The following is a 24,526-nucleotide window of genomic DNA, read 5'->3' as shown; positions in this document are numbered from 1 at the left end:
TTAGCCCACTAGAGGGCACCATCAGGACTTCTAGGAGAACGATAGCTTCATATCTTCATTCTCAATTACTGTGTTGTAGTGCCTGTGCCTTTTTTTTTTTTGTAAGTTCCTTTTGAAAATGGCAATGTGACGTTGCCGAAATATCAGAAATATTTATTAAAGTATAATTTAATTTATATTCGGATCTACGTTGTTCAATTCCCTAAGTGATTTTGAAATTCAAGGTTGATGTTAACAGATCTTCCTGTCTGTTCATTGCAGGCCAATTCAAGTCACCCAGAACTTCATATGCTCTTGGATATGCCAACAGGTGGAGAGTTAGCTTGGTGTTGTAATGCTGTTAAAATAACTTAACAAAATAAAAGTACTCCTGAGAGTACTTTTATGCAAAGTAACTTTCAAAACACGAGTCTACAAAGGAATAACTTAGTACCCGATAGATACTTAATGTCTCCTGGTTAGAAATAATTCTTTAATAAATTTATAACAACCATTCATAATAAAATATCTTTTTTTTTTTTTTTTTTTTTTTTTTTTTTTTTTTTTTTTTTAAATGAAAAAGTGTACATTATGCACAGAAAATAATATATTTTTAATGAATTTAGACAAGGCTGAAAATTCACTTGTCTGATAATTCAGTGGATGTCTGGAGTGCTGCCTATATTTGAGTGTTGGGAATAAGTTATTTCTTTATGTACCCTCATAGGGTACACAGGTTGTTCTCAAATAATTTCTCAGTAAATCTTATCCTATCTCGCATGTTTTTAATAGCTTTGGCATAGTCTTTTAATTAATAAAGTGAAAATTCTTGATTATTAAAAGCATGTTCATATTAAGTAATGAATTGATACATGGAGGTATCAATATCATGTCAAGTTTCTTTTTGTATTTCCTATAAGTGGTAAATCTATGTAACAAATTACTGTAATTTATAACTAATAAAAATTTCTACTTATTCATCATTATAGCCCCTACTGAAGATACTGGAAAAAATGTAACCTTGACTGTATTTGGTTGCTTTGCTAGAAGCATCTGTGTAACATATGGAAGAAAACAGAACCATTGTAATCAAATTATATCAACAGAAGGTGAAACTTGCGGACTTGCTGGTGGTATGAAAAAAAATAAGAGCTATTCACTTGAGATTGGTTTTGATGTCCTGCCACATTTCCCAAAAGTAAGTTTTATTCATTTTTATTACTTTTTTTTAATTACAAATTCACACAAAAACAAGAATTAGGCTGTGAAGTAGAAACCTGGACGGTATCAAAAATATTATGCAAATAAACTAAAAGCCTTTGAAATATGGATCCTCATATAAATCCTTAGTCCCATGGACTGCAAAAAAAAACACTAATTTAGAGATGATTGGAGAAGAAAGGACCATTGAAAATCCTTATGAAAAGGAGAACCACCTACCTTGGTCACATACTAAAGGCATGAATCCCTACAAAAAACACTTTTGGAAGGAATGATACAAGGAAAAAAAGAGGAAGGCAAAGAACAGATTGGATGGGAAATATCAAGGACTGGACCTTTTTTTGTCTTATGAAGAATGTAAGAAGCACAAAACCATACATGGTGGAAGCTCATGATAGTCCTCCTCCTGGAAGGAGATGATACTTGGCAAGACAATTACAAAATTACTTGTTCTTGCTGTACAAAATTGTTTCCACAACAAAATGCTTATTTTAAATACCAATCTTTATTTGGAGGGGTGGGGAATTGTAACATATATTGTGAATGACAGTTTGCAATATAGTGGATTCTGGTTAATAGGGTCACAATGGGAATGGCATAATTTAGCCCAATTAAGCAGCTGCTTCAATTATATGAAGTTGTGCATGAAAAAAATTTAAAAAGTTATGCACATTTTTATTTTTTTAAACTTATTTTTTAAGTAGCAAGATTACAGACAAACAATTTTTAATTAAATTATTTTTATGGAAAATATTTTAATTTATGTATTAAACATTCCTGCAGTTCTTAATAGTTAATGATATGCAAGGAATTGATTGCAGCCTGTCTTTACTGCAATTGAACAAAATCGGCACATGTAGAAATAATGCAGATATAGTACTGCCTTCCTGCATGAAATGGAGTTGTAAACCAGCAATAAATTTTCTAGAAGCCAGGGTAGTTACTCGAAGCTGGGGAGTGCCATCCTCATTTTCTTGTTCTTCTATATGGGATATGTCTAATAGGACATAGCTTTTGGTATTGTTCATATCTGGCAAATCCATGATTAAATGCTTGAAACCACAGCAAGCAAAAATAGTTTTTAATGGTTTGTTACTTGCCATAAACTACATTGCTTGTAAAAATGACTTTTGTGCTGACCTTGATAGTTGTCAAAAATCAGTAAAATATTTTTTGATTTCAGTTATAATTTTATACAACTTGGCCAATTCAGATGTCATCCACATATATTTGTTAGCATAGTACTGAAATGGTAAATTCTCCATTCTAATCCATTTCAAGCATCAAATCTTGACACTTTATAATAAGTAATGGCTTTCATTTACCAATTCCTGACATATTTCATCATCAAATCCCTGCCATGTATCCTCAAAGGGTGTACAGGATATGATAATACTAATTGAAAAATTTACATCATTACTAACTTCCTATCTACAGTTTTCCTCCAAATCAGTCTGTTACTTGTCAAGACTCTAGCATTATCAGATCTTATATTTCTATAAGAAGATTAGCCTCATATTTAGTGTTGAATATTATGGCTACTCCTTTTCCTTGATTTTCATTGTCCTGAATATAACATTTTTGTATTTATTGCTCTCCTGACATATTTGAACCACATAACTGTTACACAATCCATTGCATTGTTTGTAATACCAGTGTGGAATGATAAAATAGCTGATGACATCTACAATACTAATAAGACAGGGCTAAGTTTTTGAAGCAAGATTACATAATTTTTCTAATATCATGTGGTAGAGGTTACTGGCTGGCCCAATTTAACAAATTTCTCAAATGAAGCAAATTCTTATTATATTCTCATTTTGTTTTTGTTCTTCTAGACTTGTCCCAATAGAATGGCTGCTCTGATTAACCAGTGGACCAATTAACCGGAATCTACTATAGTATTTCATTTCTGCTGAACATGTTCATTGTGCAACTAAGCATAATTCGTCTCAACTCTTTTTGTGATATTTACTTTATAACCTTAGAAGAAGGAAAAGACCGAAGTGGCCAGGAGATGGTCCTTTTCTATCCAGGAAGTCCTGTAGATATACACAATGCCAGTTGTTTAAATCTGATTGTATATGGAACTTATCACAGGACTTATTATCCTGATAGATCTGGTCACGTTATTACATGGAAATTACTCAAATTTTGCATACCATAAAACATGCTGATGCATTTTGACACTATCACTAGAATGGGATGAACACAATAAGTAACTATCAGAATTTTGTCTGAAAATTTTTTCATTTTAAAACACTGGCATCCTTCTGGCAAATCCTCTCCAAAGCCATTTCAGGCCTTTTCAAGCAAAATGAGCTCACATTAGGCAATGGTAAATTTAGGCTGTAGAGCTGGTAATACTGGAATGGATTTAACTGGTGATTTGCAGATGATGCAAAATTGGGGAAAGCAATGTAGAGTCAATCAGATGTTATGGCATTACAGGAAGACGTGAATAGACCATATGAATGGGGCAGATAAGTGGAACTGAAATTCATTGTTGCAAAGTGTAAGATTTTAAAATTTAGTAAGCAATGATGGGATGCAAAAGTATACACTTGTTCGAGAAACTTTAAAGGAGGTACAAGAGATGAGAGACTTGGGAATGGTGGTGGACAAGGACCTGAAATTCAGGGGCCACATTACACATGTTGTGAAGACATCACATCAGATAATGGCAATCATAAAAATAAAAAAATAAATAAAAATAAAAAAAACAACTTTGGAAATGAAGAGGTTGTCATATATTATGTTGTATAAGGCCTTGATCAGGCCTCATGGATTACTGTGCACACATTTGGTTTTCATGGTGGCAAAGATATGTTAGAAAGGGTCTAAAGAAGATTCACAAAAGTGGCCAGTAGTCTTTGGAATGTGAAATAAAAAGACAGATTAAGAGAATGTAAACTGTAAAACCTTATAAGGAGAGGGAGGGATATGATTGGGATGTATTAGCTAGTCAGGGATATTATCAGGATGACATGGAAGAGCTTTTTCATAGAATGAGAAGAGGTAGAACAAGAAGCCATCCCTGAAAACTGTATAAGGAGGGTATGAGCAGTGGAGTGAGAAGATTCTTTACATGGAGAGTGGAATATATTTGTTCTCTATTGTGAATATAGACACATTGAATAAGTTTAAGGCATGTTTAATATTATTAACTTCATTTTTAACAAATGGAATTAAAGCATTAGCAATGAATTTAAATATAGATAACTTGAATGTTTCATGTCTGTTTAGATGTTTAAAAAATAACTTGGGGGGGGGGGTCACTTAGGGTCTGAGCTATATAAGTGGGAGGAGACCTTCACAGCCTTTTAAGGAATGTGTAGAGCTGAGCAGAGCTTCTCACCTAGTGTGCAATCCTTTCCTTCTAATGGTGCATGCTATTAGCAGGTGAATGAATGAGGATGAGATGGCAATTTGAGATTTAGCAGACCAAACTGTATTTGTATAGGCTTAAATCAAAACAAATCATCATACAACATGATGAAATATCATGGCAGAGGTGGGTATTGCCCAGTTAGACAATGGCCTGCAGTTTTCATTGTGGAAGCAGGGAAAACAGCCAGCTGAACAAACTCCAACTCGCCATCAGCAGAACTGTAAATTTCTGTTGGTTCAGAAAATTCTGAACCACCAGAAAAATGGAACAGGCAGAAAAATTAGAAGCACCATATCAACATAAATGGTATTACCAAAACAAAGAAACGGATTCTTATACCTATTATGTTTGGACAACAATATTAAACACTAAATTTACAATGCATTGCTGGTTTAAGTCCCAAATTACCAGCCCAGCTTCATTCATTCAGTAGATAGATACCTTACTGACAGGATGCACCACACGGAGGTGAGGATTGGACATTAGGTCAGAAGCCCTAGTGAGTTCTTTGCATTCCTGAAAGGTGGTGTCTCCTCCCAGTTGTTTGGCTTTGATCCTTAAGCAACCCCCCCCCCCCATGTAATTCTGTCATATAACCTGAACACCCTTTAAGGGTACATATCAGGAAATAGGGGTTGCTTAAGGGTCAAAGCTGTAGGAGACCTCCACATAGCCTTTAAAGGAATGCAGAGAACCGACCAGAGCTTCTGACCTAATGTCCAATCCTTACCTTCTCTTAGTGCACTCTGTTGGGTATCTACTTGGATATGAACCAGGATGGGCTGGCAATTTTAGGATTTAGCCGATCAAATTGTATTCTTATTGGTTAAACCAAAATAAAAAATGATGGTACAACACGACAAAATTTCAAGCCAGTTAAACAAGGCCCCGGTTGTTTTCACCAGGGCGAACAGCGAAAAGTCAGCTACTGGAACAAATCTGAAAACACACCCCAACTCAACATCACCAGAGTTAAAGATCAGTACTATCAACATAAGAAGCCTGAATGGCAAAGAAATGGAGCTAGCTGAGGAATTAGATATGTACCACATTGACATACTAGGGGTGACTGAAACAAAAAAGATAAAAACTGGTGAAATCTTTCTGAGCAATACATAAAAAATGTTATATTCAGGCAATGGCAATCAAGGAAAAGGAGTAGCCATTGTATACACCTGGTTGATACATCTTACAAAGTGAGCACTCGTTACTTGAACAATCCCATCTGCTTCTGATACAAGGAGGGTACGTCTGCACTCATTAGTTATTCTTACACTTTCATTTTTTTCTTTTACTGCATAATGATAAATTCAAGCAATGACAACCAAGGAAAAGGAGTAGCCATTGTATTCAACATTAAATAAGAGGCTAATCTTGAATGGCAGGCAGTCTCAAGTAGAGTGATGTGGGCAAATATCAGAATGGGGAACTGGACAATGAGACTGATTTGTGCCTATGGTCCCACAGAAGGTTCTACTAAGGTAGAAGTGGAGGAATTTTTTGAGGATTTAGAGAAAGCAACTGATACAATGAAGGAAAAGTTGGTCCTTGTTGGGGATCTAAATAGCAGAGTAGGAAATGATTTGCAGCCATACAAAAATATTTTTGGAAAATTTGGATAAAAAAGCAAAGCTAATAATAATGGCAAATACCTATTGGATTTCTGCTCAGGACATGCACTGGTTATTACTAACACCATGTTCCAACATAAAAATGTGCACAAATTCACATGGAGAGAAGAGGCAAGGAATAAGAAAAGTCTCATTGACTATGTTATTGTTGATAGTGAGGTTTTCTCCCTGGTGCAGGACACCAGAGTGTACAGAGGATTTGAAATTAGAAGTGATTATTTATTTATTTATTTGAGCAGGATAAAATTGAATTTCATATTGAAAAGAATAACATGTAAGAAAGTTCTAAAATGAATAAAAGTTGGGCAGCTCTCAGATGTGAACTGTAGACTAAAATACACAAAGATTATTGAAGAAAAAATGAGAGTTTGAGAACAGGAATCAAACCTTGGAGATTCAGTGGCAAGCCTTGAAAAAACCCTGATTGATTCAGCTAGAGAGGCATGTGGTGAAGTTGTCTGCAAGGATAGAAAAATTAGAACTCCATGGTGGACACAGGAAGTTAAAGAAGAAAGCATATCAAAAGTTCCTGGCAAATAAGTCAGCTTGTGCTCTTAGAGAATACAGAGACAAATGCAAGAATGCTAAACACTGTAAAACTAGCTAAACAAAAGTCATGGGAGGACTTTGGAAAGAATATAGAAAATAAATATCAAGAAGGTGGCAAAATATTCTGGAGGTTGTTGAAAAACTTAGTAATGGAGGAAAAAGTTCTGTAAAAGGAGTTAGAGATGATAAAGGTGACATGAAAACAAGAGAAAAAGATATCCTTGAAGTATGGAGTAATTACTTTGAAAAACTGCTAAATGAAACAAGCAGTGATGACAGCACAGTGGTAAAAAAACACTGACCAGGCATGCAGTCAGGAATACATATCCATACTTGAAGTAGAAAAAGCAATCAAAGGCTTGAAATGTGGAAAGGCAGCAGGAGTAGATGATTTTCGACCAGAAATGCTGAATTATGGTGGTATAAGAGTCTTACTTGGCTGCACTGCATAGTTCAGAAAGCCTGGACAGAGGGACGAAATCCTGATGATTGGAGTCGAGCTCTCATAGTACCCATATAAAAAGGGAAACAAAACTGAATGTGAGAATTACAGAGGTATTTCCTTACTGAGTGTTCCTGGCAAGATCTATGCAAGTATACTTGAGAAAGGGTGGAGAAGAATTGTGGAAGAAAAGCTTGGTGAAGAACAATCTGGATTCAGGCCAAATAGAGGCTGTCAGGATCAGATCTTCACTTCACGACAAATTGTTGAGAAAGCATGGGAATATTACAAAGATCTGTATTTAAGTTTTGTCGATTTGGAAAAGGCATATGACAAGATGCCAAGAGAGAAGCTATTCAATACGCTACAGTTATATGGTGCCAATGGGGCATTATATCAAGCAATACTTAGTCTTTATTTGAGTTGTAAGTCAGCAGTTAGAATTGAAGGAAGTACAGGAAGATGGTTTCATGTTAAATCTGGTGTGAGACAAGGATGTACATTATCCCTTCTGTTATTCATGATCTATATGGATCAGATTATGAAGGAATGTGGTATTAAACATAATATCAAAATTGGAGATGTTAATGTCGGCTCTTTGCTTTATACGGATGATGTTATACTTCTAAATAAATCCGCTACAAGTCTGCAAGATTCTCTGACTAAATTGAATAGCTGTTGTAATAGATATGGTATGAAGGTCAGTAATACAAAGACAATGAAAATAGGCAGAATCATTGAAAATGTCAACTGTGTCTTGAATGGAGAACGTGTGGAACATGTAAAACATCTCAGCTACTTAGGTATGATTTTTAGTGATGATGATAAATTAAATATAGAAATAGATAACAGAATCAGCAAAGCTGGTATGGTGGGAAGTCAATGGAATAAGAGAGAATTTAGTCGGAACACTAAATTAGCTGTATACAAGACGGTGTTCAAACCAGTTTTAACTTATGGATCTGAGAGTTGGGTCAGAAGTAAAACACTTGACCAAAGACTAGAGACCGCAGATATGAGAGTCCTGAGAAAGATTAGAGGCGTGAACAGATGGCATCAATGGCAATATCATATTAAAAACGAGGATATTAGGAAAGAACTTGACATTGTCAGCATCGAGGAATGCGTTAGCAGAGTTAATCTCAGGTGGTATGGTCACTTAAACAGAATGGGCGAGGAAAGATTAGCAAAACAAGTGTTCTCTGCCAGGTTGGCAGGAAAACGAACCAGAGGAAGACCAAGATATAGGTGGATTGATACAGTACAAAGTGCCTTAAACGATAGAAATAGAAGATCTGATAATGTTGGAGTCTTGACAAGTAACAGACTGATTTGGAGGAAAATTGTAGATTCCTCCAAATTTGATGTAAATTTTTTTTTTTTCATGTAGTACTATCATATCCTGTACACTCCTTGAGGGTACATGGCAGGAATTTGATGATCAGGAAATTGATCTCAAATGACCAACAACATCAAGGTCATTTGAGATCAATTTACTTTTGAGGCAATGTCACAACTATCAAAACAGGGATTTGGATGATAAGATTTATTTGTACCTATGGTCCCACCAAAAGTCCTAAAGAATTTGATAAAATTTATTCAAGCTGACAAAGGAAAAGTTGGCTCGTGTTTGTCCTAGGAATTAATACTAGACATATAGAACTGTCTTGCAAAAACTTGAAGAAAAGAGCAAGGTTACTAATAGGTACCCACCTGTTCAAGACATGGATTTCTCATTACAAGCACCATCTTTCAACAAAGACAAGATGATATCTATATCTTAATGCTGGTTTAGACATGCTAGTTCACTATACAGGGAATTTGAAATACTAAGTGATTACCATTTTAAGTTTTGTTTTGAGCAAGATAAAAATGAATTTCATACTGAATATAAAAATATATAAAGAAGTTTTTAAAAAAAAATCCCCAGCTTTTGGAGGGGAACTACAATCTCATGAATATTATTCAAGAAAAAAAATGAAAGCTCAAGAAAACAACTGATTCAATCAGAGGCAATTGGTGAAGCTTTTTATAAGATAGAAAAATCAGAACTCTGGATTTAGCTAGAGGAAATCCTGACAAAGAAAAGAAGCATATGAAAAGTTCTTAGCAAGAAAGTCAGCATGTGTTCTGAGAGCTTATAGAGAAAACTAAAAGCATTAAGCAATATTAATAGTAGCTTAACAAAAATCATGGAAAGATTCTGATATTTACCTTCTAGGTTACCAGTAAGGTGGCTAAATGTTCTGGATGCTATTGAAGAAAAAAACTTGGACAAGTATTGTAAAAAAAAAAAAAAAAAATAAAGGTGACAGACTGAAGATAGATTCTGGATGTGTGGAATACTTACTCTCAGAGACTGCTAAATGAAGCAAGAAATGATAATTCTAGAAGAATGCATTCAGGAGTACATATGATTTAGGATGGACTATCAAAAATCTGAAAGATGGAAATCTGGTAGCTATTTGTCCAGAAATGCTCAAATATGGAGATATAGAAGTTTTTCAGTGGTTGCACTGCATAATTTAAAGACCTGGTCAGAGTATCTATTACAGATGATTGACTGGAGTACAGCTCTCATAGTACCTATCTGTAAAAGGGGAAATAAAACAATGTGAGAATTACAGAAGAATTTCCCTAAGTGTTCCAGATAAGATTTATGGAAGCATACTTGAGAAATAAAAAGACTAATAAAAAAAAATTATAGAAGGGAAACTTAGATTTTTACTTCAAGACACAGTTGGGAAACAGATAAGACTAAATTAGAAAATTGTCAACAGGAAGTTAGCAATGTAAACTTTTCATCTAGTACTATCATAAAATCCTATATACACTATCCTGGAAATATAACAAAGATCTGTACTTGCATTTTGTTGATGGACCACATTCTGAAAAATGATGGCATTAAATGTGATATCAAAATTGGATATTTTACTCTATGCAGATGATGCTATCCTTAAATAAATCTCATACAAGTATGCACAATTCTCTTAACTGAATAACCACTGTAATAAATTTGATATGAACATTAGTAATAAAAAGGCAAACTATAGGAATAAGCAAGAATACTAAAAAACCAACTGCATTCTGGAGAACCTATAAAAAAAAGTAATATTTGAGCTATTTTAGGCGCAATGTTTAGTGAAGATTGCAAATTAAATATGGAAATAGGCAACAGAATTAGCACAGATGATATGGTAGAAAGCCAAATGAATAATTTGTATGGAATACAGGAGAAATCAAAACATTAAATTGGCTATATATATATATATATATATACACATCAGTGTTCAAACCTGTTTTCACTTATAGATGTGAGAGCTAGATTAGAAATCAGACTGGAGACACCTATATGAAAAGTAGGACAACAGTAGCAGGGATGTGAATAGATGGCAGAAAAAAATCAGGATGACTGATTTAAGTAGATTGATACAGCAAGAAATGTCTTAGACTGAAATATAAGATATGGCAATGTTGGAGTCTTGACAGATAACAGATTAATTTGGAGAAACACTTGATAGAAAGTTAGTCCATGAAAAGTTTTTGTTACTTTCATAATATCCTTATCCTCTACATATTGGGAATTTCACAATTGTAGTAGAAAAGCAATTAAACTAATTTGAGGTTGCAATGAAGCTTAAAATTTAAAAATTAAGTGGAATTTAGCTGGTATGAGAATAAGGTTTATCTAAGTCTGCAGGTTTTAGTTTCTAAGCATTGTAATATACTTGCTTTCAATTTCTCGGATCTATAATAGTGACTTTTCAATTTGTGATGCTTGAAGTGTATACAGTAATCCAGTAGCAAGATTTCTGATGTTGCTTATGTGTCCTTTTTCTTGTACTTTATTCATTAGGATAAAATGTAAATTGTCAGTTTCTCAAATCTTGTTTACATGAATATTATTGCAATCAATAAATAACATTCATGTAAACAAAATTTGAGAGAATAAGTAGTGGATTCATTCTCTTAGATTTCACTAAGTTGATAGTGAAATTTATAAACCTTATAGTAAGGGGAGGGGCTAAGGTCTGCTTAAATACCTAGAACAAAAAGATTAAATCAACTGATATAACCAAAAGAAAGAACATGTCTTAAAAACTCTTTAACCCTCATGTTTCATCAAATTGTAATTTTGTTCTTTTTCTTTCTGATAAACACCCGGAACAAAAAACTTTTACCCCCCCTTTCCCCCTCATAGTATTGTAGTCAGATGGTGTTACTCTCATTTTAAGTTTTGTAATGAATTGGAAGTGAAGATGGCTTTGAAAATAGAATGTGTAAAGTTACCTTTTGATAGCCTTCATGGATGTCATAAATATCTGGGAATTTCAAGCTCATGAAAGTTTAAATTTAATTTGGGAATGGAAAACAAAATTTTGGACAAACAAATAGCATGGCTTATTGTGGTGTTGCCAGCAAAGAAATGTGTAAAGTGCAGGATTTCTTAGTTTAAGGCACTGGTTGATGATTAGTATTTGTGAGCATTGAAAAATGGGATTAGTATGATCAATTCCTTGATATGGTGAGGGTATAATGAAGAGGTGTAGGTAACTGCTAATATTTGTCAGTTTATTGTGCACTTCGCTATTGATGCAGTGATCTAATCATGTAAGGGCTAAATTTAAGATGGATTTTTCTTTCTTATACTCGTTTTGTGAATTGTAATCTTTGGATGAAGCTATTAGATAAATCTCCTTTTCTTGTGAGAAAGTAGAGATAAGTGGACAGGGAACATTTCTGCAAGTTGTCTGCTAGAAGTCCAAAAATCTATTCAGATACTGCTTTTTTAAAAATTACTCATTAATATAACTTCAATTAGTAATCAGCTGAAATTACATTAATCAGTGAGGATAGCAGCAGTTAAACGTTTTTCATTTCAACTTTCTCCATTGTTTTAGGAACTCAAATATTAACATATCTAGAATAATAAATTTAGTTTAACCCTTTATTCAAGTGTGTGCAAACAAAGTCTGCGCCTGAAAGTATCTTCAGGACTGGGGCAAAGTTATTATAGTCTGACCAAGTGAAAAATAAACTTAACATATCGAAGCTTACATGAAGAAAAGATATCAGGTGATATGGTTCTCTTTAGCATGCCTAACAAGTCTGTTTTAACCAAATTTTTTTTATTGGGGGGAGGGAGGGAGACATTTTGTGTTTATGATATAAACCAGATATTTACTGCCTCAAAATAGTGGCCAGATAATCTAGATATTTTCATGAAAATGTTAATCTTTGGAATTTATGCAAGCTTTTATCAATTTCTTTCCTAATATAATATGTTCTGATTTTATGGTAATCAGATTTATCGATGTGAGTATTTTTGCCTTCATTGGTTTTACTGATATTAGTTATTAAGGGTTCAGTTTTTATAAGATAAAGGGTGGGATTTGGAATTCTATTGACATATTTTAAAGAATACATCATTAAGGTAATTCTAATTTTGTGTCAGCTTTGTGCTTTTTAGCATTTGGAGGAATTGTGAAATTTAGACCTTTTTTACATTTTCTATTATGTGATGAGAAGTTGGGAGAAATGAAAGTTACTTGCAACACACACAGCATAAGAGCTGTTATAAACGTTGGCAAATGCAGGGTTGATTTTTTATATATGTAAATTATGTTTTATTATGACATTCATCTGATATATGATAGAATAGGATTAGAGAATTTTTCCATATAACCAATAGCCATTTTTATAATTGTAGTATTTGTTTTCTGAATTATACATATTACTTAGAGCTTGTTTTACTAATGTTCACTAAGCTAGGTAGTTTTCTTTGTTATCAGCAGCAAACTTGCTTTCATAAACAAGGACAAATTTAAACAATGTGGTTTATGCTTATTGTATTTTAATATACTAGTATATTACTTGCATTGGTTAATGCTGATAATCCAATGTTTCATGTAGACAGATTATAAATTTAAATTATAGACTTAAGATTTGCTGTAGCAAAAGATTCATGCAGCTTTTTTTCATTACATCTTAAACATTTTGTAAATTGAGGTTGATTATTAAGTAACTTGATATAAATAATTATTACTAATTTTAGCCTTTTTATTAATTTAATGTCTAGGTAAGTCTTGATGTGCAGTTTCTGGTTAAAGATGAAGATGCACATAGGAATTTGGAATGTGTATTAGTCCCAGTAAGAATTGTATAGGTAGGAATTTTCTGCTTTGTCTCTTGTATTTAATAAATTACCTATAAGTGAAAAGTATATGCATTCTCTCAATACTTTATAAACAAACTACACATAACTGCATTGTGATTACTTGCATTTCTCTTTAACCCTATGATTTTGTTTTTTGTAGGTGCAATAAACTTAAGTCTAGTCAATTTGAATATTAGATCTGTTGATTTGAACTGATCAAAGTATTTCTTTCATTACTAAATGTCTAGCTCATCCCAATGCTATTGAAATAAACTAAGCTAAAATAATTCCAACCAATCCTCACCTAACTGCTATTTTTAAATACTGCCACAGTTAACAAATATCTCCAGATGAAACATTTTACTATGTTATTGTAGGTGATATTTTCAAAGTAAATTATACTTGACACAAAATTAAACCTTTCAATTGAGCATGACTAAACAATAGTTGCCCAGGAAATATCTTCACAAGTAGCTTAGTTTTATATAATTGTTCTCAATTTTGCATCAAATTGCCTCTGTATTGATGTGTATACTGCCATGCATTGACAGGGGTCACTACCCAGACTAATTTCTACCTTTCCTGAAATTTAATCAGTAGGCTTTATCCATGGTGATAAGAGCTAAATAAATGCAAGTCTTATTTCTCATACACAAATAGCAAAATGTTGCATTTATCACCACTACTATGTAAAAAATAGTACCAGGTAGAGCACAAAAAAAATTAAAACTACTGTACTTAGAATATATTCTCTGAACTTCTACATGCTTAAAAAAAATGTCTTAGTAAAGTGAATAGATAAGAAGAGCCATTACTATTCATTAACTATTGTTATTTTTTATAGGAACTTTTGAAGAGGATTTACTGGGTATAAAGAAAAAAAATTTAAATATTCAGATGTAAAATACTGCGTATCAGCAGTTTGGAAAATAGCATAAAGAAAACTGATGCCGACTTCTTCAAATGCATCCGGGTGTTTCTTTCAAACTTAATTTCATTTGTCTTTTTCAATGAAAGCACAATATTTATGTTCTCATATTTAAAATTTAATTCATCTGTATAAATAAACTTAAAAATAAATAGCAGTAACATGCAGTAGGTGCTTGCTAAAATATTAAATTAATTTTTTTTACACTGAATTCCTTAAATTTGTCCAAACCCAATAAATTGTATTTATTATTGAATTGAGAATAGGTGATTTGAACTTTTGTTTTAACAAAAACCAAGAAAAGAATCAGGAAATGCCAACTAAGTTGATATTGTTGGTTATTAATCCAGATGTTATCACAAATGTGCCAAGTAAATTAATTTGAAAGTAGTATTTATTATTACTGAAACTGTAGAATGAGTATCATTCCATACTTGATGTAAATTACAATGCGACTTTTTCAGTTGCAAAACTTTGTTTTAATGGAATTCATTTAAAAACAAAGTGAAGTTTCAGAATATGATCTGAAAATGTCCATCCAAAATGTTTTTTGAATTTTTTTTATAAATTTCGTGAATTTTGAAAAATTTCACAAAAATCTACTTCTCGTGACTAAAAATCTTAATCACAATTAGAGTGATCTAGAGAAAAACAATCTTATAAAATATTGCTTTATAGTAATTTATGTAACATCTTTCTTTCATCATTTGAGATGGTTCAGCATAGTTAATGAACAAAGCAATCAACAGATCTCCTGTATTCCTTAGTGCTAACTTTACATTATAGAAACAAAGATTTCTTTTTGTATAAGAACTGTTTCTTCCCTTGTGAATTTTTTTTTAATGAAAAGTAAGATCTGAAATTTTAGGGGTTTATTTTATAATCATGCAATTTGATCTGTTGCATAAAATGTAGAAAACATTGAAATTTAACCCATTTGTTCAATCAGTCCTACAGAAACATGTAAAAGTTACATAAAGTATAGCCTATTTTGTATATAATATTGAGTCAACTCATTCTTAATGCAGTTTGAGTATTCTATTTATGGTTTAATGCATATAAACAAATGAATTCATATATTACTTGTTTTATGTATGCAGTTGAATAAAAATACAAGATAATCACTTTGTAATTCAATAAAATGATTTGTTAATGTGAATGAATTTTTGTAATATATGAAAATTAAACATCAAATATTTATGAAATTTTAAGCTGACACAACAATGCAGGATTCAAATATTAGTGCAACATAGTTGGCTTAAGGAACCACTATACAGATACAATTAAGCTTACATACTTTGCTACACATTGCTTCTAGACTTTGCATTATCATTCCTATCTATTTAGTTTATCCTTTTTTAAAGGAGCCAAGCCCTGTAACATGTTGGCTTTTTAACATTGTCAACTGTCGCCAGCCCCGTCGTAGCATATATTCAATATGTATAACATTTGTTGAAGGTAACAAGGAGGCTTCTTGGAACTGCTGTCGGACTTGTTCGTTAGCTCCAGGTATGTTTTGGGTTGTTCTTAGTAACTGTTTGTACAATTTTAGAACTTCCCGTTGTATCTGACTGTGCCGCACTACCATCAAGATCTTTGGATAGGCACCACCTTACCAAAAAAAAAAACTTGTCAATTTTTTTTTTTATGATGCTATAAAAAACAAGTACATTTATTTGAGCTAAAATTAAAATCTCTTAATACAAAGAAACACTTCAAGTGGTTTTTGCTTGACAGTCAATTCAAATTAATTGAAGTTAGATTTCAAATCTAGATTAAAACAAATTAAAAATGCAGTTTTGCTAAAAGTTTTTTAAAAAAAAAAAACTGCTACATTTTGATAAATGTTAAGTTAGATCTTGTATATCTACATGGTGAAACTAGATCACTGCGGGGAAGGGGGGGGGAGAGCTCTTTGAATGCTTGCAGATTTACCAAGGTAACAATGATATAGACAAATTATTTTCACACTTTTAATGACATGATCACTGAAGCTTTCCATCATAATTAGAGAAGCATCTTATTCTTCAAGCCTTCTAATAAGCAGGGTAGTGATAGATGAAATTTATATCTCCAGACAATTGTATATATCCATTAGGTCAATTTTTGTTAATGTAATTGCCCACTCATGAAAGATTGTAAATCTAAAGTGGGTGGACTGAAGATTTTATTTTTAACTAATTTGGAATCCCCCCCCCCAAGAGAGACCAAGCATGGAACTTTTCGATGTCATAAACAGGACAGAAGTATTAGAGTAATGAAATTCATTTACCACCTGGCAATTGCATCCATGCTAACTGTGTAATTCAACAGTCAGCCTGTTGGCTGGAGACATGTGCAAACCAGGCTCATAATGATATTTGCAAATTTTATTATACTTGACTATAAATATTATAGAATAGCATGTCAGTTAAATTATATTTACAAGTTTATCATTATCTGTTACTTTTTTTTTTTAACACTGCACTAAATGTTAAGAATAAACTTGAGAGAAAAATATATAAGATCACTTTTGAGTATAAAGAGTAATGGGAAACTGGAGAAGTTGTTGGGTTTGAGAGAGATGTAAAGCAAAAAAAAAAAAAAGCTTGTTACCTTTTTCAATTTCCTGATAGGTGTCCCCATGGGATGTTCAGGTTACTATGACAGCACTACATGATAAAGATTACATTATTAATCTCCTATCAACAATTTTCCTCAAAATCAGTATTACTCGTGAGCACTCCAATATTGTAATATCTAACATTCTATGATTCTAAGGCACTTCTGACATGAATCGCTTCACCAAGGTGGATTGACTCTGTTCTTTGGGTCTCATCATCAAAGACCTGTTTTGATAACCTTACTGCACCCATTCTAAGGTTATATGGCCACTTAAATTAGCTCTGACACATCTTTGCATGCTAATGTCAAGTTCCTTTCTAATGTCATTTTTAATGATTCTCCCACTGATGCCATTGGTTCACTCCTGATTTTTCTTAGAACCCTCATATCTGTGATCTCCTAGTCTTTGATCAAGTGCTTTATTCTAACAACTCTGATTCATAATTTAACTGGTTTGAATGCAGTCTCATGCTGATAGTTTGGTATTGTGGCTAATTTCTGTCTTATTCCGTACAAATTTATTCAGCTGGCTACCCACCATATCAGCTTTGCTAATTCTGTTGTCTATTTCCAGATTTAATCCACCATCTTGGGATGCTCAAGGGTCAAAGCTATATAATTGAGAGGAAACCTCCACATAGCCTTTAAAGGAATGCGGAGAACCGACCAGAGCTTCTGACGTAATGTCCAATCCTCACCTTCTCGTGGTGCACCCCGTTAGGTAACTACCTGGATACTGAACGAACGAGGATGGGGCTGGCAATTTGGGATTTAGCCAACCAAATTGTATTCTTATTGGCTTAAACCAAAATACAAAATGATGGTACAACATGACAAAATTTCATGCCGGCTGGGGCATCGCACGGTTAAACAAGGACCTTGTTGTTTTCACCAAGGAACTAGGGTGAAAAATCAGCTACAAGAACAGTCTCACTGACCGTGATGTTTTCTCCCTGGTGCATGACGCCAGAGTGTACAGAGGATTTGAAATTGCAAGTGATCACTATTTAGTCTTGAGCAGGATAAAATTGAATTTCATATTGAAAAGAAGAGCATGTAAGAAAGTTTTAAAGCAAATAAAAGTTGAGTTGCTCTCAGATGTGAACTATAGACTAAAATACACAAAGATTATTGAAGAAAAAATGAAAGAGTTTGAGAACAGGAACCAAGCCTTTAAGAAAACTCTGATTGATTCAGCCAGAGAGGCATGTGGTAAGGTCGTCTGCAAGAAAAATTTGAACTCCATGGTGGACACAGGAAGTTAAAGAGGTGATAAATGAAAAGAAGAAAGCATATCAAAAGTTCCTGGCAAATAAATCAGTTTGTGCTCTTATAGAATACAGAGTCAAATGTAAGAAAGCTAAACAAAAGTCATGGGAGGACTTTGTCAAGAACATAGAAAATAAATAGGTAAGATATTCTGGAACGTGTTGAAGAAGCTTAGGAATAGAGGAAAGAGTGCTGTAAAAGGAGTTAGAGATGATAGAGGTGACACGAAAATGGGAGAAAAAGATATCATTGAAGTATTGAGTAATTACTTCAAAAAATTGCTAAATGAAACAAGCAGTGATAATACAGTAGTAAATAATACTCAACAGGCATACAGTTAGGATTACATACCCATTCTTTAAGTAGAAAAAACCATCAACGGTTTGAAATGTGGAAAGGCAGCAGGAGTAGATGATATTCGACCAGAAATGCTGAAGTATGGTGGTATAAAAGTCTTATAGTGGCTGCACTGCACAGTTCAGAGGGGCAAATTCCAGATGATTTGAGTAGAGCTCTCATAGTACCCATATATAAAAAGGAAAATAAAACAATGCGAGAATTACAGAGGTATTTCCCTACTGAGTGTTCCTGGTAATATTTATACCAGTATACTTGAGAAACGGTTGAAAAGAATTGTGGAAGAAAACCTTGGATTTAAGCCAAATAGAGGCTGTCAGGATCAGATCTTCACTTTACAACAAATAGTTGAGAAATCATGGGAATATAACAAAGATCTGTATTTAAGTTTTGTCAATCTGGACTGGAAAAGGCATATGACAAGGTGCCAAGAGAGAAGCTATTCTTTAAAGATACTTGTGACATTAGGATTATAAAATATATACTTTTACACAAGAATATTATTTAATTTGCCAAATATTACAGACCATCTTCAGCAGCTACAGATGGTCTGTAATATTTAGCAAATTAAATAATATTCTTGTGTAAATGTATTTTATAACAGTACAGTTATATGGTGTCAATGGGGCATTATATCAAGCAATACTTAGTCTTTATTTGAGTTGTAAGTCAGCAGTTAGAATTGAAGTACAGGAAGATGGTTTAATGTTAAATCTGGTGTCAGTCAAGGATGTACATTATCTTCCCTGTTATTCATTATCTATATGAATCATATTATGAAGGAAAGTTGTATTAAACATGATATCAAAATTGGAGATGTTAATGTCAGCTCTTTGCTTTATGTGGACAATGTTATACTTTTAAATAAATCCGCTACAAGTCTGCAAGATTCCCTGACTAAATTGAATAAGTGTTGTAATAGATATGGTATGAAGGTCAGCAATAAAAAGATAGACAATGAAAATAGGCAGAATAGTCAAATGTCAACTGCGTTGTGAATGGCGAAACTAGAACAAGTGAAACATTTCAGCTACTTAGGATGATTTTTAGTGACGATGGTAAATTAAATATAGAAATAGATAACAGAATCAGCAAAGAATAAAGAATCAGCTAATTTTAAACCAGTTTTAACTTATGGATCTGAGAGCTGGGTCAGAAGTAAAACACTTGACCAAAGACTAGAGACCGCATATATGAGAGTCCTGAGAAAGATTAGAGGCGTGAACAGATGGCATCAATGGCAATATCATATTAAAAACGAGGATATTAGGAAAGAACTTGACATTGTCAGCTTCCAGGAATGGGTTAGCAGAGATCATCTACTCCAGATGCCTTTCCACATTTCAGGCTTTTGATGGCTTTTTCTACTTCAAGTATGGATATGTATTCCTGATTGCATGCCAGGTCAGTTTTTTGTTTTTTTTTACCAGTGTGGTGTCACTGATTGTTACATTTTGCAATTTTTCGAAGTAATTACTCCATAACTCATTTTTGATATCTTTGAAGATATCAAAAAAAATCTTTCACCATTTTCATGTCACCTTTATCATCTCTAATTCCTTTTATACCACTCTTTCCTCCATTTCTGAGTTTCAACAACCTCCAGAATATCTTGCTACCACCTTGATATTTATTTTCTATGTTCTTTCCATGACTTTTGTTTAGCTAGTTTTACACAATGTAGCTTTTTTACATTTGTTTCTGTATTCTCTAAGAGCATAAGCTGACTTCTTTTCCTTCACTGCCTCTTTAACTTCCTGTATCCACCATGGAGTTCTGATTTTTCTATCCTTGCAGACAACCTCACCACATGTCTCCCTGGCTGAATCTCCATGGTGTGGTTCCTGTTTTCAAATTTTTTCTTAAATAATGTCTGTATTTTAGTCTACAGTTGACATCTACTGAACTTTTATTTGCTTTAAAACTTTCTTACATGCTCTTCTTTTCAATATGAAATTCAATTTTATCCTGCTCAAGACTAAATGGTGATCACTTCCGATTTCAAATCCTCTGTACACTCTGGTGTCCTGCACCAGGGAGAATACATCACTATCAACAATAAAATAGTCAATGAGACTTTTCTTATTCCTTGCCTCTTCTCTCCATGTGAATTTGTGCACATTTTTATGTTGGAACATGGTGTTAGTAATAACCAGTCCAACAGGTATTTTGCCATTATTATTAGCTTTGCTCTTTTCTCCAAATTTTCCACAAAATATTTTTGTATGTCTGCAAATCATTTCCTACTCTACTATTTAGATTCCTAACAAGGACCAACTTTTTCTTTGTGTCAGTAGCTTTCTCTGAAGACTCAAAAAATTCCTCCACTTCTACCTTAGTAAAACCTTCATAAGCACAAATGTCTCATTGTCCAGTTCCCCACTAGATGTGTTTAGGAGCATATCAGTATAAAGCAAAGAGCTAAGTTTGACATCTCCAATTCTAATATTAGGCCTAATGCCACTTTCTTTCATTATGTGATCTATATAGATGATGAATAAGAGTGGGGATATTGTAATGTACCTTGATTTTACATCCAAACGATCTTCCTGTATTTCCTTTAATTCAAACTGCTGACTGACAACAAATATATTGCTCTGTATGATGTTCCATTCATCCCCATATAATTGTAGTGTTTTTGAAAAGCTTTTCTGTGGGCACATTGTCACATGCCTTTTTCCCAGATCTACAAAACTCAAATACAGATCTTTGTCATATTCCCACACTTCTTCAATTATTTGTCTTAAAGTGAAAATCTGATCTTGACAACCTATTTAGCCTAAACCCAGCTTGTTCAAGTTTCTCTTCCATAATCTTTCTCAACCTTTTCAAGTATGCTTGTATAAATCTTATCTAGAACACTTAATAAAGAAATTCTTCTAATTCTCACATTCAGTTTTATTCCTTTTTTCTTATAGATGGTACCATGAGAGCTCCACTTTAATCATTGGGAATTTGATTGTCTGACGAGGCCCTCTGAATTATGCAATGTAGCCACTGTAAAACTTTATACCACCCATACTTCAGCATTTCTGGTTGCATATCTACTCCAACTACCTTTCCACATTAAGTTTTTGATAGCTTTTTCTATCTCAAGTATTGATATGTGCTCTTCTTGAAAATTTTCTTGTATGGTTCTGTCTCATATTGGTTTGTTTAACAGTCTCTCAAAGTAATTACTCCAGACATCTAGGATATCTTTATCTTCAGTTTTCGTGTCACATTTATCTTTGATTCCTTTTACAGTTGTCTTCCTCCATTTCTAAAGAGGAAAAGAGGTTCTGGCCTTTACAAGTAGGATAGGTCCCTCACATGTTCAGCTTACCACATGCTCACAGGCAGATATCTATATGCTGCTTCACATATCCACATGGTGTGTGGATATGTGAAGCTTTTGCCTGACTCGTGGACCTTTTGCAGTCCATGAGTTTGTCGCCCTCTCAATACACATCAAAAATACTACAAAAAGTCAAACGATGTATAGGGAAATAAATTAAAACACTGTTTATTTTTGAAGTATAACTTTAATTCCAACATTCTAAAATGTTATTTTTCTTGCTTTTCTGTTAGCAAAATCGATGACATTGGCGAAGTCTATTTCACAGTAATGTAGGTAATTCTTAATCAATTTTAATTTAGAAAAACTCCTCTCACAACTAGCAACACTTACAGCAATTGTGAGGAAAATTTGCAGTAGTATTACAATATTTGGAGACGAGTTCTCGAGACTGTGGTTTGGAATTAACTACAAAAGTTCAAAAAGGTTCAAAGTGCCTCCTGCATATCCATCTCACCTAGAAATTTGGAATTTCAAACTTGAGCTTCTAAGACAAAGTGAATTTTGCCTCAGGACAAGCATTGCACTTAGAACAATACTCTATTTACATCATTCCAACAAAAATAGAACAAAAAACCAACCAGACTATACACCAAAGATGCAATGGATAAAATGGGCTCCCTCTTAAAACACAATCAGTATACAAATGTCTAAAAGTTTTCATCTTCCTGAGACAAATCAAGGATTGCCTTTCTTTCCTAAGAGTTTATGGCATTCTTTGGTAGTATATCAAACAGACAGAAAAGTCTGTTTGATATACAAACAAGGACATAATAGATCTAATATGACAGTGGCATTTTTAGATGTAAGAAAGCCAGGTTACTTCACAGATCCCAGTTGAAATCAGACCATTCCTGGAAAAAACACAAGTTATACAGAAGAATCTAGTTAACTGCAACAGAATTGATTAGTGCGATCTCTTTGATTTTGGGTACACTGTAGTATCTACTCATCAGCATTAACAGGAATTACTATGAATAGTGGCACTGTTCTCCATGCATGCAGCTATCCTTCTCTAAAAATCTTTTCCTTCTTGGGATGTGCACTGTTAAAGTGCCTCTGATAATACTAGCCTGAACTAGCAAAATATGCTTGTAAATGTAATTAATTTTTGTCAATTATTTGCATTCCAGTTTCTACCTAGTTTTTATTTTGGGAACTTCAACATAAATCATAGCAATAGCTATAGAAATATTCTGAAAATAACCAATTGACATTTCAAGGTGACTGAGGTGGTTTTAGAGTATCTGATTTCAATTATGCTGATGATTTGATCTTATTTACAAATGCAAGAGAAATCAGCTCCTATTGCTGCAACTAATGATAACCAAAGTAATGAAAACCAATGATTAAAAAGAAATCTGTGTTTAAGGATATACTATAGAACAAGGTACAACTCACTTCAGTTATCTTGGCAGCTATGCGACTGATATGGGGGGAAGCTAAAGAATGAAGTGGCTGGAAGTGTAGGAAAAGGCTTCAGGAGTGTTCATAACTTAGTAAGAACAAAAATCAAAATTTACAATACAGAGAGTGTCTGAATTTTTGTAAAGTTTCCATTCCATAAACTTGACATAACTCTGATTTAACATCATATCCAATAGTGCATTAACATGTTTTAAAGGTTATTTCTTTCATTCACACATACAAGTTAGATTTCAATATGTAGCTATTGAGGCAAAGAAATATAATACAGTATAAATAGCATGAGGGGGAAAAAAATTTAATTGGCTGTGTAACTTTTTATGAAATTACTAAAAGATGACAATTTTTCATCTCTAGATAAATTTTGTAGTGTTTAGATTCCCTTTTTTCCAGTCATTGTATTCTACCACTGCACATGGCAAACTAACTATATAATACCAAAATTCTAAAAATATGCAGTGCAAAAACAACATACTGTTTGTAGCACTAAAACATAGCATGTTGGTATTCAAAATATGCATTCCTTTTGTGTGCTGTCTACATTGCTAAAGACTGCCATTATGTCATCAAATTCCTGACATGTATCCTCAAAGGGTGTACAGGATATGATAGTACTACATGAAAAATTTACATCATTACTAACTTCCTATCTACAATTTTCCTCCAAATCAGTCTGTTACTTGTCAAGACTCCAACATTATCAGATCTTATATTTCTATCATCTAAGGCACTTTGTACCGTATCAATCCATCTATATCTTGGTCTTCCTTTGGGTCGTTTTCTTGCCAATCTGGTGGAGAACACTTGTTTTGCTAATCTTTCCTCGCCCATTCTGTTTACGTGATCATACCATTTAAGATTAGCTGTGCTAACACATTACTGGATGCTGACAATGTAAGTTCTTTCCTAATATCTTCATTTTTGATATGATATTGCCATCTGTTCATGCCTCTAATCTTTCTCAGGACTCTCACATCTGCAGTCTCTAGTCTTTGGTTAAGTGCTTTACTTCTGACCCAACTCTCAGATCTATAAGTTAAAACTGGTTTGAACAATCTTATATACAGCTAATTTAATGTTCTAATTTCTCTCTTATTCCATATGAATTTTTCAATTGACTTCCTACCATACCAGCTTTGTTGATCCTGTTATCTACTTCCATATTTAATTTACCATCTTCACTAAAAATCATCCCTAAGTAGCTGAAATGTTTTACTTGTTCCACAGGTTTTCCAT

At 33.3% G+C, this 24,526-nt stretch overlaps 2 protein-coding genes across 6 annotated transcripts in view; one reads left to right on the top strand and one right to left on the bottom strand.

Moving 5' to 3' along the window:
• Positions 1-15,457, top strand: part of LOC150095119 (ecdysteroid-regulated 16 kDa protein-like) — a 34,593-nt gene extending 19,136 nt beyond the window's left edge. Inside the window, exons 3-5 of the mRNA XM_090410938.1 lie at positions 969-1,177; positions 13,293-13,379; positions 14,215-15,457. Of these exons, the coding sequence (XP_090267064.1) occupies positions 969-1,177; positions 13,293-13,379 (296 nt within the window). The 3' untranslated portion in view covers positions 14,215-15,457. The remainder of the gene's footprint in view (positions 1-968; positions 1,178-13,292; positions 13,380-14,214) is intronic.
• A 23-nt stretch (positions 15,458-15,480) lies between these two features.
• LOC150095118 (pseudouridylate synthase RPUSD1-like) overlaps positions 15,481-24,526 on the bottom strand; it is a 53,384-nt gene continuing 44,338 nt past the window's right edge. For all 5 annotated transcript variants that reach the window (XM_090410934.1, XM_090410937.1, XM_090410932.1 and 2 more), the window contains exon 4: positions 15,481-15,909. The gene's annotated coding sequence lies outside the window, so the exon portion shown is untranslated. The remainder of the gene's footprint in view (positions 15,910-24,526) is intronic.

The sequence above is a fragment of the Typopeltis vanoorti genome, chromosome 21 (genome assembly GCF_054136105.1).
Source record: "Typopeltis vanoorti isolate ZY-2024b chromosome 21, IOZ_Tvanoo_1.0, whole genome shotgun sequence".
Lineage (NCBI taxonomy): Eukaryota > Metazoa > Arthropoda > Arachnida > Uropygi > Thelyphonidae > Typopeltis > Typopeltis vanoorti.
This window is presented reverse-complemented; position numbering and strand designations above follow the sequence as displayed.